At 37.9% G+C, this 16109-nt stretch overlaps 1 protein-coding gene across 1 annotated transcript in view; it reads left to right on the top strand.

The window, feature by feature from the left end:
- The window catches only part of ADAMTS16 (ADAM metallopeptidase with thrombospondin type 1 motif 16), a 174462-nt gene that overhangs the window by 82720 nt on the left and 75633 nt on the right, over positions 1–16109 (top strand). The window contains exons 16-18 of the mRNA XM_089908358.1: positions 8976–9071; positions 13826–13974; positions 15162–15334. Coding sequence (XP_089764484.1) covers positions 8976–9071; positions 13826–13974; positions 15162–15334 — 418 coding nt within the window. The remainder of the gene's footprint in view (positions 1–8975; positions 9072–13825; positions 13975–15161; positions 15335–16109) is intronic.

Raw genomic sequence — 16109 nt, forward strand, 5'->3', positions numbered from 1 at the left:
TGCCCTACTAAACCACTAGGAAAGCTACCCATAAATTAAAAGAAATTAACTATTTTTGAGGTTTCTTTTATTCTAGTTTATAAGGAAATCAAGAGGAAAATAGACAAAAATATATAGTCTTCCAGAAACCTCCAACATTTCAGAATGCACTGGGAATATTCCCAATTTCAATCTAATGTGATAATCTTCTTTCTTCTAAACTAAAGTAGATCTCCCCCCAAAAGTCAATTACAGCCGTGTGCCAGAACTGGATTCTTATCTCCTCAGCTGGGTAATCTCAGCTGGGAACAAGAATAATAAACCAGTCAGCATCAGCATATATTCCCAATGTTGCTTTTTCATTGGCGGAATATGTGAAATCCCTGAGAATTTTTTGCATGTCACTCTCCTGTTTGCTAAGGAAAAGGAGCATAAAATTTTTCTTTCAAAGATGGAATGTTCTACATCATACTGCTGGTTTTCACATTATTTTGCTGTGACCATGGAGTATCCTCCGTGGTAAACTAGTGCCGTTTGGAAAATACAGGAAATAAGAAGTTAAATGCAGCAGGTCTTTTTATTACTGAGGAAATATTTACCTGCAGGGAAATGTATTTCTTATAGGTGTACAATTGGGTTTTAACAAATGTATTCCCCCATGTTACCAGCATAAATCTAGAATGTTCCCTTTTGCCCCTTTCCATTCAATCCCCTTCCTACCCCAGTAAGCAACCATTGTTCTGATTTCTGTCACTGTACTTTCACATTGCTTATTCTGGAACTTCATAATTGCCAAGTAAAGTTTCACATTTTGCCATTAAATATGATGCTTTCAGTTTTACATAGTTACCTATTATCAAGTTGAAAAAGTTCCCTCCTGGTCCTATATTGGTAAGAGATTTTATCACAAACTTATGCTGACTTTTATAATACTTTTTTTTTCTGCATCTATTGATATAAATGTATTTTTCTCCTTTATTCTGTTAATGTAGTGAATTGTACTGATGGGTTTTAAATTATTTTTCATTGATTTTTGAATGTTACACCAACCTATATTCCTAGGATAGCTTTACTTGGTCATAATCTATTATTCATTTTTATATTTTGTTGATTTGATTTGAGAATATTTTGTTCAAGATTTTTATATCTGTGTTCTTTTTTTTAATTAATTAATGTATTTATTAATTTATTTATTTTTGGCTGTGTTGGGTCTCCGTTTCTGTGCGAGGGCTTTTTCTAGTTGTGGCGAGCGGGGACCACTCTTCATCGCGGTGCGTGGGCCTCTCACTGTCGCGGCCTCTCTAGTTGTGGAGCACAGGCTCCAGATGCGCAGGCTCAGTAGTTGTGGCTCATGGGCCCAGTTGCTCCGCGGCATGTGGGATCTTCCCAGGCCAGGGCTCGAACCCGTGTCCCCTGCATTGGCAGGCAGATTCTCAGCCACTGTGTCTACCAGTAAGTCCTATATCTGTGTTCTTGAATACTATAATTTAGAAAATTTTTTTCTTAAAATTACCATTCAAGAATTTATATCAGCGTTATGCTGCCCTCAAAAAATGATTTGAAAGTGCTCCCTACTCCTTTGCTTTCTTCAAGAGCTTGTAATAAAATTGCTATTGTTTCTTCCTTAAAGTCTTATTAGAACTTACCAGTGAATCCTATCTGTGGGAAGGTTTTTATAATCATTAATTCAACTACACTAACACATGTAGGGTTATGGAGAAGAAATTCCTAGCTAGACTGATCAGATTCATTGGAAAAAAAAATTAAACATCAAAAAATGACACAGAAAGAGTCCTTTTCCAATGATTTTTTTTGTTTGTTTTACCTGTTTTTTTTTGGGGGGGGTGGGTTACCAAAATTTGTTCGTAATATTCTCATTTATCCCTTGAATGACTGAAAGGTCTATAGTGACATTTCTTCTTCCATTCCTAATAATGATAACATGTGTTTCTTTATCTCTTTTTCTTGGTCAATCTAACTAGAAGTTTATCAGATGAATAGTCCTTTCAAAACATCAGTATTTATCTTTATTAATTTTTAATGGAAATATTTGTTGGATTCTTTTCTATTTCATTAATGTCTGTTTTGTCTTTATAACATACTAAGGCTTAATGTGACTTTCTTTTCCTTGCTGTTTATGGGATAAACTTGGATCACTTACTTAAAATTTTCTTCTTTTCTAATATAACCATTTAAATATAATTAAAGCTAGTAATTTCTTTTCTCAGCAGCATTGTTAACATATATCCTGAACATTTTTAGATGTTGAATCTTTAATATTATTAGCTATGAAATATTTTCTAATTTAAGTGGTGATTTCTTCTTTAACCCATGCATTATTTAGGAGTATACTATTTAACTACCAAATAATTGGTGATTTTCTAGACAGCTTATTAATTTTGATTTCTAATTTTGTTCAATTTTATCAGGGAATATACCCTATAAGCATACTTTTGAAATTTATTGAAACATATTTCATAGCTCAGCATTTGGTCTACCCTAGTGAACATTCTATGGCCACTTGAAGGAATTGTGAATTCTGCAGTGGTCAGGTATAGAGTTCTAGATATATCTAGTTTGTTAATTTGTCTGATAATATTGTTTATAGCTTCTATATCCTCTGCAATATTTGGTACTTGTTATGTAACAATTTAATAATTTAATAGATATGAGTGTTAAAGTCTCTAACAAAGATTATGTATATTTCTATTTCTCCCATTAGTTCTATTAGTTTTTGCTTTGTATATTTTGAAGCTGGGTATTTAGGTGCATACACATTTAGGAATTTTATGTCTTCCTGACTCTCTCATTAATATACAATAACTTTATTTTATTGTTGATAATGTTACTTTCCCTTGAATTGTACTTCATCTTATGTTAATATAGCTACATCAGCTTATTTAGGAATACTCTTTGCATGATATCTTTCCCCACCCTTTTACTTTCCATTTCTCTGTGTTTTTATATAAAACATGTCTGTCATAACATCCTTTAGTTTGGCATTGCTTTTCTATCCAGTTGAACAATCTATAGCCTTCCACTGAGATGTTTAATCCATTTATATTTAATGTAATTATTGACATAGTGGATTTAAGTCTACCATTTTGCTATTTGTTTCCTATTGTTCTCTTCCTTTTTGTTTGTTTTCTTTTGGATTAAACATGTTTTTAAAAATTCTATGTTTGCATCAATTTGCTTTTTAGCTATATTTTCTTGTATTTTTAGTGGTTACTCTAGAGATTACAGCTGCATCTTTAATTTACAACCTACATAGAATTAGCATCATATCACTTTATGCAAAATGCAGGAGGATCCTTACGACAAATAAGTCCATGTATCCCTCTTTCACAGTATGTACTATTGTCATCATGTATTTTATTTCTATGCATGCTGTAAACCACACAACACAATATTAAAATTTTTGTTTTAAAATAATGGGTTGCTTTAAAATAAAATAGGGTCATCTTTTATATTTACCCACATGTTTGCCATTTATTATTTATGCTTTCTTACAGATCAGTTTCAAATTATATCATTTCCTTAGGGGATGAGAAACTTCCTTTAACATTTCTTGTAACACAATCTGTGGCCACAAAGTACGTCAGGTTTTCTCTATCTGAAAATGTCATTAACTCACCCTCAGTTTTGAAGAACACTTTTTCTGAGTACAGAATTCTAAATAGTTTATTCTTTTTTTTTCCTTTAGACACTTTAAAGATATAATTCCATTTTCATCTGGACTCAGCTGTTTCTGATAAAATGTTTGTGATCATTTGTATCTTTCTTCTAACATCTCTAATCATTTGTTTAGACAATTCAGCAAGCTATGCATTTGGGTTATCTTAAGTTTCAGTTCCAGAATTACTATTTGGTTCTTTTTTTATAGTCTATATTTTTTTTAGGGAATGTCCCATTTGTTCACTTATGATGTCCATTTTTTAAATATATTTATAACATATTACATATGTTACAATTATATATTGTAACATATTGTTATTTTATGTTGCATGTATTTATATTATGTTATTATAATAGGTGAATCCTTTTGATCCCCTGAGGTTTGTTTTACTCTTCCTTAGGGCTCATCATTTCTCGTTTTTCCTTAGCCCTAGGGCATGGCCTGTACTCTAGTTTGTGGTTCTTACTCATGAGACATGGGCGCCCGGGATGCTTACTGAAGTCTCTCCACTTTATGTGGCCAGAACACTGCTGTCTCCTAGCATTGTGCATCTCTGTCTTCTAGCCCTTATCAGCTTTCGGCCTAAAGCTGTTGCCCTCTTCCAGGCCACTTGGAGTCTCATCCTGTGCATCAACCATTCACTCACCAGATAAGGACCTGCAGGAAATCCTCATGGAGACCTCTGGTGCTCCCTACTCAATGCAGCTTTCTCCTTTCTGGTTCCATTCCCACAAATTCTAGCTACTTCTGCAGCCCCAACTCTGATCTATGCACCCTCCATTCAGTGAGACTGCTGTTGTCTTCATGGGAACCATGTCTTTGCACCGTGGTCAGCAAAGTGTTCCCAGAGAGAGAGCTGGGCAAAGTTGATGCCCACCTTACAAATTCCCTTCTCTTGAGGACCATGTACTGTGTTGCTTGTTGCAAGAGTCTGAAACAACTGGCCAATACATTTTGTCCAGTTTTATAGTTTTTGCATGTAGAAAAGTAAGTGTGGTACCAGTTACTTCACCATGAACAGTAGAGAAAATACCTTTTGAAAAATACCCATTAAAGTCAATATTGTGAGCTTATTCCCTTTTCTGACTGAAGAATATAAAATAATAAATAACAAGGAAACTACCCAATGCCTCAACCAGTACTTGGCACTTATGGCCCATTCAGTAAGACTTTGCTGGGAAGGGTGATAGATGGATGGATGATGTTTTAGACAGGTTGAACCTTTTTTAAGTACCACGTGCCATTTAGTTTGGAAAGTTAAGAGATAACGCGAATGCATATGCATTCTTCTTTTGGATAAATAGATGTGTATTTGGTGTATATGTGTGGGTGTTTACATACTTGTTTATAAATCCACACACATATATGGCCATGGCTTTCTCTGTCCACTGATGACTTGTTGATAATCAAAATTAGTGATAAAAGCACACCACTGCTTGAAAAACAAATAATTACAATAAATTATATATCCTATTATAACATCATTTGTATATGCATTTTTAGTTTGTATTTTTGGAAAGTCTGATACTGACAGTTTGAGAAAACTAATCTGGTGGCATTCTATTCACAGTATGGAAATGCCACAATAAATCCAACACAGTCATCTGAAAATGTTTGTTTTATTTGGGGTATTAGGTTGCGATGTTAAACTTAACTAAGTCAGTATTATCAAAATAAGTCATTGTGAACGTAGCTCTTAAATTATGGGAAGGAAGAGCAAGTGAGAGAGCCTTCATTAAAGAGAGTACAGTATTCCTTAACAGCAAAGATAAAAGCAAGCATGAACTCTGTACGTGGTCCTCAACTTTCTTCTTCTTAAGTCAAGTATTAGTTATTTTAAACATTGTGTCTTTATCAAGTTCCTATTCTGCTTCGTCAACATTGTTTGGTGGCCTGACCCTGCAGTCTGAGACGCAAGTTGCCAGAATTACTTTGAAATTTGATCACCTTTGTGTCCTGGGTACTGTTGGTAAATTGGGAACCCACCCTCCAATCCAGCAGGTATTGCATTCCAACTTCTTGGCCCTAGAACCATGATTTAATAGGGTCATTGTTCCAAGAGGACCCTGAAGTTTTTTTAAGAACGTAATGACCTACAACCATAAAGCAGAATTTAATACAACCATTGTACATTATGTCCAGAAGTTAGCAGTTAGGTCAAAGTGTGATAAAACTGAGAGGAAGTAATTGGTTTTTGGTTGTTTATATAATAAAATAAACATTGTTTGAGGTACTAGAATTTTTATTTGTTTTCCAGGATGGAATGTCACATTTTTATTAAATGACCAGCAGTTACATCTATAGGGCACCAAGGTCTCAAATCCTTTTTGACATGTTGGAACACAGTAACATGAATTATATATTTCAAGGCTCTTGTAACTCTGATTTATTTCTGCCTGGAGGCCTGGAATTGGGAATTGAGCAGCTTCCAGAATGAGGCTGAAATACACAGATGGCATAAGCTGGGCACAGACTGAGTTACAGTCACATGCTTTAGTGGTGAGCTGTCACCAGCATCCTATACTTGAGAGCTTCTTACTTAGAAAACTTAAAAACTATTGCCTTCAATAGTATCTTCCATTCATATTTCTTTATTCTGCAAAATGTTCCCCCAGACTACAATGTAAGAATATTATGAAAATCCTTTGAATAGTAGTCTAGGTGTAGTGTTTTCATATCATAATGTCACCCTCTTAAGTCATCTTAGAAGCTTTTATGATCACAATTCACTGATCACTATTCATTTCATTTTACACTAGAAATGTTCCTGCTCATTCTGTCCAAGGTTTCCATAGAAACAAACTAACAGATGTTCAACTCAGAAAGCATTTATTGAAAGCCAGCCAGGTACTAAACACTGTTCCAGGTATTGGTGACAAATACATAAAAATAATTTAGCATTTTAAAACACCATTTATTTTATCATCTTGCATCATCCCTGAAACTGCCTCCAGACTTAGTACCACTGGCTCCCTCAGGCCACAGCCATGAACCCAGGCTGGGGGCTGGGATTGAGCTCACATCTCCTCACACCTTTGAAGTGAGAAAGGACACTGACATGAGTTTGGTGCCTGTTAGGTGCCAGGCCCTGAGTTGGGCACATTACCTACCTATGACGCTTCATTCAGTCCCCAGGACAAGTCGATGGGTGGTTGCATTCAGGGAGGATACCGGGACTCTGCCTGCCCAGGTTTGCCATGCCCAATTCACACCAGACAGGCTTACCTTCTCGGAAGCCCAAACCCTCACCTGGAACACTGTGTCCATCCCCCACTGACCCAACAACAGGAGCAGGTATCTCTGTCACATCCACCATTCACTTATCATTCACTCTTCCATCCGTGTGTTCATCTGTTTGTGTGTGTGCACACCCAGCCACCTAAATCAGTAGGTCTCTGAACCAGCACTCACGGGCAGGTATGCCTACCCTGCACCACTGTCTGGATTCTGGCTTTGATCCACCATATTTCCACCCAGATATTAAGCCGGGGTCCACAAGTTTGGGTTTCAAGGGAGCTTTATTTATATCCTGGTTTCTGTCACGATGTCATCCCGGGAGGCAAACAGAGCTTCCCAGTTGTCTCTTTGGAGACTTACAGATGCCCAGGCCCCTGCTTTTATGGATGCCTTGTGGTCCTCTTATGACTCTGATCTCTAACCACCGTTCTGGGCAAGAAGAGAGGTTCCCAGCACAGCATGCTAATTGATGTCATGAGAGCCAGGAAAGCACTAACCACCAGCGTGACACATTTGCCCCAGTAGCACTTAATGATTCTGGAGGACTCCCAAGAAAATGAAGTTTAGTGGTACAGCGATTGTAATCTTAAGAGGTTACTATGAATACCTTGAAATAAAAGCAATTAGTTGATATCAAAATTAAAACATTGAGAGTTTGCTTCTTCACAGTCCATGCTCTGAAAAGCTGTCTTATTAGTGAGAGACATACAAGTGGAAAAAAATATAAGGCAGTGCCTTTAACAAATTCCTTAACTTTTAAATATATAACAAGTACATTTATAAAGGAGATTTGAGAATTAGTTTTATGAAGGTAAAATTAATATGGATTATTAAAAGAGAAACCCTTCAAGAGTTCACTCACACAATGCAGAAGGTCTCCTGTGAGCACATCTCTAGCATCACTGAAACAGAAAATAAAGGCACAAGTGCCGTGAAATGCCATCTTTCAAGCAATATTAGGTGGAAGTTTTGCTGTGTTGCATTTTCTTTGTAACACAAAAACCCCAGTAGATGCAGCTATTGAATGACTTGGGAAATAGTGCAGCACTTGTTCAAATGTTCAGAACAGTTGTGCAGATAATTTAAGAAATGTTTCCATCATGTGCAGTTGAAGCTACCACCAGCATTCCTGAAGGTCCCATCATTTCATGAGTCCCACTGCTGACTGCCCTTCACTAAGATGTTCCTTTGGGCTCAAAAGGATATAGAAGTAAAAATAATTCCTTATACTTGGAGAGGCCTTTATTATGTATAAATCTCAGATCTTGTTTTATTTTATTGACAAGCAGCCATGTGGGCTTTCCCTCCTCTGCACACGTCTTTCTTCTTTCTCATCTTCCTTTGCACGAACCCTTCATTCCTTTTCCCTTGAATGTGCTGTCCTTGAGCTCAATAGTTGGCTCAGATGTCCATCTTCTCTGACTTCTTCCCTGGGTCCTCCAGGCAAAGCCCTTTTCTCCTGGCAAGCCCACCCTGCACTGTGTTCTTCCCCTTGTAGGGGCACCTCTTCCCATGTGCACCACACGGTGATTTACAGCTAATCTATCCCGCTAAGACCATTCTTGAGAGAGTAGGTCTGGTCATATTTCTTATGGAACCTCCTGCCTAGTAAGATAACTGGCATATTCTAGGACTTCATTGAAGATTTGGGGATGGTGGATGAGTAGGTGGGTGGATGAATGGATAGCTCAATAGAGGAATGGACAAGGAGAAGTTAGTGAAAGGTAGGATGGAGATGAATTATAAAATGTTAGGTTTTACTGGGTTTTTTAATTTTAATATTTCACAGTTTTCTTCAGTGCCTGGATTAAGCATATTTTACTTTTTAATTTAGAAAGTGTAATTTTGTTAAATGTATGATGAATAAATATAAATAAATAGAGCTTCAGGGATAGAATTAAGTTGAAGCAAGTCTAGAACATGAGTCTTCTAGATCCTCACTCTATCATATGCACCTACTCCTAAGTAGATGTCAGCTTTCAATTTATATCAGTTGTTTTTCCCTTAATTTTTTCAGTGATATTTTTTCAGAGTTGTATGGATCATTTGTAATACTAATGACCTTTTTTTTCTCCTTTAGGATATCTGTAAAGCCCTGTGGTGCCACCGGATTGGGAGGAAATGTGAGACTAAATTTATGCCAGCAGCAGAAGGCACAACTTGTGGGCGTGACAGGGTAAGAAGCTAATCTTAGGTACATATGTCATATTCAGATGTCAGTCTTTCAACCATGCATCTTTCCTCTGCTTGCCTTGGTATTTTTTTAAGCCCATCCTTCTGATATATATGTCCATATCTATACCCATGTCAAAAGATTGTGTTTAATTTATATTAATTCTATGAAGAGGACTCCCCTTCATACTTTTCCAATGATATAATTGATGAGCTGCCTGGAATAAATAGACATAAATGTCAGGCAACAGGTGATGGCCGAATCTGTTTAATGAAGGAAAATGTTAAACTCTTGACTACCTTTTAATCAAATAAAGAACCAGCATTCAGCAGTTCTGTTAAAGCCTCAAAGCATCAGCTTGAAGACTGTGGAATAGATCCTTCTGACCTATTGTTGCTTCTGTGAAAATGAGAGAGGTGCTCTAGTGGGGAAAAGAAGAAATTCATAAGACAGCAAGTTTATTACTAACTGGGGGGCAATGACAATTCTGTCATTAACACTTAAAAATAAATTATCTTAACAGTCAAGAGTAATCTTTTAATCCTTTTGATTTAAACTGTGATTGTATTTTTTTCAGAATATAAAAGACTATTGATAAAGATAGAAATATATTGGAACCAAATTGTCACTGTAACCATTTTCATCCATATGTATCTGAACTTTTTAGTGATGCTAATGAGTACAAAATAGAAATCTATGCCTAAATATCATTGATCCAGAATGTTTAAAGTCCGAAATAAACCTATCATACCATAAACATATTTAAATGTGAATACAAAGAGAAAGGATTTAAAGTATTAGGACACAATGCTAACATAATGCTCTTGGGTTGAATTATTGCAAAGCTGACTGAGGAAATGAAGAGAAATGAAGTAAATTTGCTTAAGAATAGCACCCAGTGACCATTCATCCTACACATGTTAATATGCTTTATTTTCAGACTTTCCCAGGGTGAGACTGATGTTTAAATCCTTCTAGGGATGTAGGCAGCAGTAAATTAATCCATAACAAAAACGTCTAATTAAAATGCTTTTAGTTTCTTGAAAGGGAAAATAGATTTGCTTAGGTACTGCAATGTGGAAATACCAACCGTCACGGGATATCAGGGGATTTACCTGAACATTAACTGCAGGTGATCACGATTCTTTGCACATAACTGACTAAAACTGACCAAATTTTGCAAATCTGATAGTTTGCCAAATTATGCCTACTTATGGAAAGATTGGCAGCCCTTCCATTGTTGCCTTGGTGATGGTTCACACAGGTATGGTGTGGTTCTCCAGGTGTCCTACTTTCTTTAAAATCTACTATTTTCCTTGGATGAAGTTACAGCTGTGATGCCACCCATATATTCTTGTTATGTTCTATTTACCTTAAAAGCAATTAAATTGGTTTTCATTGGTATTTTAAAATATTTTTTTCCTGGTGTTTCCTCATATTGAAAAGAATTAAAGCACATTAAGCTGGACTGGATGCCTACAAATTACACAGCAGTGAGTGTTCTGCCCAGGAGTGAATGGCTGCCCAGTGGCCATGCTGGGACAAGCATCAGAAGTTCATGTAAAAGCCCCCTTTCGTGTTAGTTGTGTCATCCTGTATCACTGGTCCACAAGTGTCCATGAGGTTTATTGGTTGAGAAGCATGCATTACCAAAAGTCAGTATCTCAGTACTTTGGAATATTCCAGAACAATGGATGGGCTGTAGATAACTGACAACAACTGTACTGCTTCTGTGCATCTTTCTCCTAGATGGGAACCTATTTTCATCCATCAGCTACCAATGCTGAGGCTCTGCATGGGTATGCATGCTGGTGAACCTGAGTGGTCAGTGCATCTTTCAGTGGCAAGCACTGTACTGAGAACGTTATATACATTGAATTGTCACAGGCACCCTGGACGGTGAGCCTAGGGCAGCCCCCCACTGTACACCAAAGAACTCTTCCAGGAAAAAGACACTCGGTTTCTCTGCTCTCATACCATGAGAAATCCAGAACAGGGGTCAGGACCACAGCCTGTATGCATGCTGAAGCAAATTCCGGTTCTTTAATGATCCCTAGTAGAAAATTAAACCATCTCTCACTTTGTGATTACATTGCAAATGGTCCGAGGCACTTGGCCTGTGTCATTGCATTGGGTCTTTGGAACAAGCCAGTCTGGTGGTTTCCCTCATCCCTGATGTTCACAGGAGGACGGACAGGCTCAGGGCACCTGAGTCAGTGCCCCAGGTCACACACCTGGTTGAAGTGATACGCGGGGCTCATTTTCACCTCAAGAACGGTGTACGTTCTTGTGCCTCGTTATGCTGCTGCCCTGTCTGTACGGGGTTTAAGTGTAACAATGGATTCCTTGAACAGTATCACAACAGGGTGTGAGCCTTATCATGACATCACACTGTCCAAGATAAAGCCTCTTTCATAAGCCACACTCTCCATCGGTAAAATGTAAAGTTGTGATAAACATAGGATTGTTCTTAGAAATACAACTGGTGCTTCAGTAGACATTTTATGTGTCCATTTCACACAAGGGTCTTACCCCCGACCACCCCACTGACTGGCTCCACAGGTCTGTGACCTGCATGAAATTAGACTCAAATTGTATGTATGTATGTCCGTGTTTGTGTGTCTACGTGCACCTAGGCATTCCCCCCAACCTCCTTGGGAGAAGATGTAGTGCTTTCTCCTCAGAATCTCAAAAAGTTTTCTTAAATAATTTTTAAGGATAGTCACTTAAGGATACTCCTGGGCATATATCCGGAGAAAACCATAATTTGAAAAGATACATGCACCCCAATGTTCATAGCAGCACTATTCACGGTAGCCAGGACATGGAAGCCACCTAAATGTCCATCGAGAGATGAATGGATAAAGATGTGGCACATGTATACAATGGAATACTACTCAGCCATAAAAAGAGAATGAAATAATGCCATTTGCAGCAATGTGAATGGACCTAGAGATTATCATACAAGTGCAGTAAACCAGAGAAAGATGAATATCATATGATATAGCTTATATGTGGAATCTAAAAATATGATACAGATGAACTTACTTATACACAAAACATAAATAGACCCACAGACATAGAAAACAAACTTATGGTTAACAAAGGGAAAGGGGGTGTAAATTAGGAGTTTAGGATTAACATATACACACGACTGGATGCAAAATAGATAACCAATAGGGACCTACTGTATAACACATGAAACTATACTCAATATTTCTTAATAACCTATAAGGGAAAATAATCTGAAAAAAATGGATATATATGTAAGTATAATTGAATCACTTTGCTGTACACCTGAAACTAACATAACATTGTAAATCAACTATACTTCAATTTAAAAAAGGATACTCTGGCAAAAACAAAAAAAATACATTTGTAAGACTGTTAATTGCAGCAATAATTATCAAAGCAAAAGCCTGGAAATGATGCAAATGTCCATCAGAAGGGGACTGGTTGGAAATATACCTAATGGAGCGTTTTGTAACTGCAACAGAGGAAAGAGGGATGTGTCTATCTTCTTCTGTGGAATGAACTACAGAACATATTGTTAAATGAAAAAGCAGGATGGAAAAAGATGTGGATAATATGGGGTCATTTATGAAAGAAAAGGAAATACCAGTCTATATATAATTACTTATATTAAAAAATAAAAGGATAAACTCTAAATTAAAAAAAAACATAAACATTTTCTGTAATTTTAAAACAAAACTACACCAAATTTTATTAAAGTAATTCATAAACATCCCAAGCAAAATGAAACAATCTAACCTAAATAGGTTCCATTTAGGCTTTAAGTCAAGTTATTGGCTTAACTATGACCACAACAGAGGAATTATCCAAGTGACTTTAAAACCCAGCACTTTGTGCAGCTCAAGTAGAGTTCATCCAGTAGACACCAAGTACTGCAAGGAACCTTAAACAGTTCAGCAATCATATCGACATTGACAGGTTGGATTTGCTCTTCTGAAACTATTATTTTTATAGACTCCTACACAACGCTTTGCTGGCAGAATGTCAATTGTGCCCAGTGAATGGGTCCATCAGTGGGAAAACCAACACCATTGAATGCACGCTAGATCTTGTGTAGTTTTTGCATGTAGTGGAAGTGAAGAAACCATGTAGATTTTAGCAGAATTAACATCTATGAACACTTCTCTGGAGAAAGGGGAGCTGATAGCATCTCCAGCCTCGTAGGGACAGGAGGAGCCCTGTGTGGGTTATTTCGTGTCCTTAGAAAGCTGTGTGACCTCTGATATGCATCACTTATAACCTCCAGGCTCCCAGCCCAGGTGCTTTGGAGCAAAAGCACAGAGCACCGGCCAGAAATGACAAGGTGTTGAGCCACATGGAACCTCCAACTGGATTTTTCTACCTGACAGTCAGTCTGTTCCGACAGTGAGAGGTGAAGAGCACGTTGTTTCCAGGAAAGGTTAGAGCTCCTACACCTGAGAGGTGAACAATTGGACTGAGTGTTCCTGCAACACAACTTAACTACATGTGTTAGGTTCCAGCAGTTCAGACAGAAGTTTGAAAATGATTTTGCTCCGTGCCTTCCCTTTATGTGGATTTATAGAACAAGGCTAGGTCTGGAAAGAAGAAAAGAAGCTGCATCAAATGTATTTTTATTATGTGCTACCTGAGGGAAGGGATACTGATGTCTGCCTATGTGACCAAACTCCCCTCGGCTCAGCATTGCAGTAGTGATGTACTACCCACAAGTCATATCACTGTTTTGTTTTGTTTTTAATTTTCAGTGGTGCCGCGGAGGGCAGTGTGTGAAATATGGTGACGAAGGCCCCAAGCCCACCCACGGCCACTGGTCAGACTGGTCTCCTTGGTCTCCTTGCTCCAGGACCTGCGGAGGAGGGGTGTCTCACAGGGACCGGCTCTGCACCAACCCCAGGTGAGCGCACTGGACCTCCCTCCTCATCAACACCCATCTCTCTGCTACGAACTTTCCAAACAGCATGTAGACATAAGCTCAGTGAAAGTAATTCTGTACTCCCCATATTACTGTAAAAGAATGCTAAGTCAGAAAGCCCTTTTACTCAAGCATTTATTGTACAACGATGTCTCTGTGGTATAATTTAAGGTGCTTATAACTACCTGACCACAGCAAAAGTAACGGAGCCAACAGTGATATTCAAGAACTGGATTTTAACCATGCTTACATGAAATACCAAGGTTCTGCCTATAATAAGGAGATAAATCATAAGTATAGAGAACCCAAATCAATAGATAAGAATCAGTAAGAACAATCTTTTCATGTGAGAAAACCAAAGTCTTGGTTTTTCATCAAATATATTTCCCTTCACAACATGTGGTCTCAGTGTGTCTTCTGTAGACGATGAGGATGTTAAAAGCAGTCACCAATGCAGTGGAATGAAGGGGTTTTTCAGTTTTCCTTTTGCACCTATATGTGTTTAACTTATGTTAAGACTAAGTAAAATGATTTATTTCAGTCCTGTCTTTAACGCATGAGACCTGATTGGTCCCCTTCATCGACAGGGTGCTCTCGTGCTGGTGTGTCCACGTGAATTCTAAGGGGTGAGAGGGGTGTTTGCTGTCTCTTCCAACCAGTGGAAGACAAGTGCTTGTTCTGTCCCCATCCGGTGTCCTCGCCTTGTCGCAAAGAGGCTGGTAGGGGAAAGAAGTTGCCATCTGGACAGCAAAGTAGTTGAATTTCAGTCTCAGTTCTGCTTTTTCCCAGCTGCCCTCCTGTAGTCATCCCCTCCTTTATGGAATTCGGAGAACAACGATGCTCACCCTGCCCCCTACAGGGAGATGAGAAAATACGTGCAAACTCACTTCCCATATTCTAACCTGTTCTACCAATGTTGCAATTATTTGCAGACTCAATAGAAAAGGAAAATACTACCCATATCATTAATATGTAAGAAAATGCCAGTGCCTTCTTAGGAATGCACTTCTTTTAACTGGTGACGGTAAGTATCTTTACTTAATGGTCACCAGTTTCCTATGTTAAATCTTTAACATTATCTGCTCCATCTCCCTAATAAGCCTCATTTCAAGGGAGGGGTGAGTGGCTATTCAAAGGCAAGGTTTCTAACTGGACGCTATACATTCCAGACCATCGAATGGAGGGAAGTTTTGTGGGGGATCCACGCGAACTCTGAAGCTTTGCAACAGTCAGAAATGTCCCCATAACAGTGTCGACTTCCGTGCCCTGCAGTGTGCCGAGTACAATAGCAAACGGTTCCGAGGATGGTACTACAAGTGGAAGCCGTACACCCACGTAGAAGGTAAATCTCAAATCCCACTTTCTGGTGGCAGCCTCGGGCTTCTTTACTCTTTAAAGAACTATGTGATCAATAGTGTGCATCCGGATAGACCTAAATTGCTGTTAGGGCAACGTCACAGGTTCTTTCCCTGTTGCTAGTTTGATTCTGTCTGCCTGAAGGTCACTGGCATCTTATCTAAACTTGACCAGCTGTGGGCTCAGAATAAAAGCAAACAAGATAGAGAGCATGTGCAAAATACCATGAAATCTTTAAAGAAGTGATAAAGCACTCAAAGTAGACGATTTATTGGTAATGAATCAATTCTTTTTTAATACAAATCATGGTAGTTGATGGTGATATGGTGTTGAGTATGTCACCCATTGAACACTCAGCATTGCCAGAGAATGAAAGCAAATTCACGTCTTTTGGAAAATCAGATAATATACTACATATCTGGAAAGTCTCGATCTACAACTTATAAACCAGGAAGTTTATTTGTACCATATATAAGACTGTACTCTCCAGTTAAAGAGAAATATGTATTGGCCTTCTGATCATAGTAATTTGAACTCAGTAGCTCAAGTAGCATAATTTGAAGATAAATTCAAAGAACACCTAAGCATCTCATTCTTTGAAAATGAGAGTACTGTGTTATCCAAGAAACACTTGAGAAATACGTAAGTTGAGCCATCTCATCTGGCACTTAACTTTTACCATCCCAATATATATAATGTTATCATGGTGAGAGTTTTATGGAATCAGCAAATTCTGGAAGGAAAATTTAAGCAGTTTCAAA

The sequence above is a fragment of the Delphinapterus leucas genome, chromosome 3 (assembly GCF_059928025.1).
Source record: "Delphinapterus leucas isolate spDelLeu-1000000601 "Yukka" chromosome 3, BTC_Dleu_Yukka2, whole genome shotgun sequence".
Classification (NCBI taxonomy): domain Eukaryota; kingdom Metazoa; phylum Chordata; class Mammalia; order Artiodactyla; family Monodontidae; genus Delphinapterus; species Delphinapterus leucas.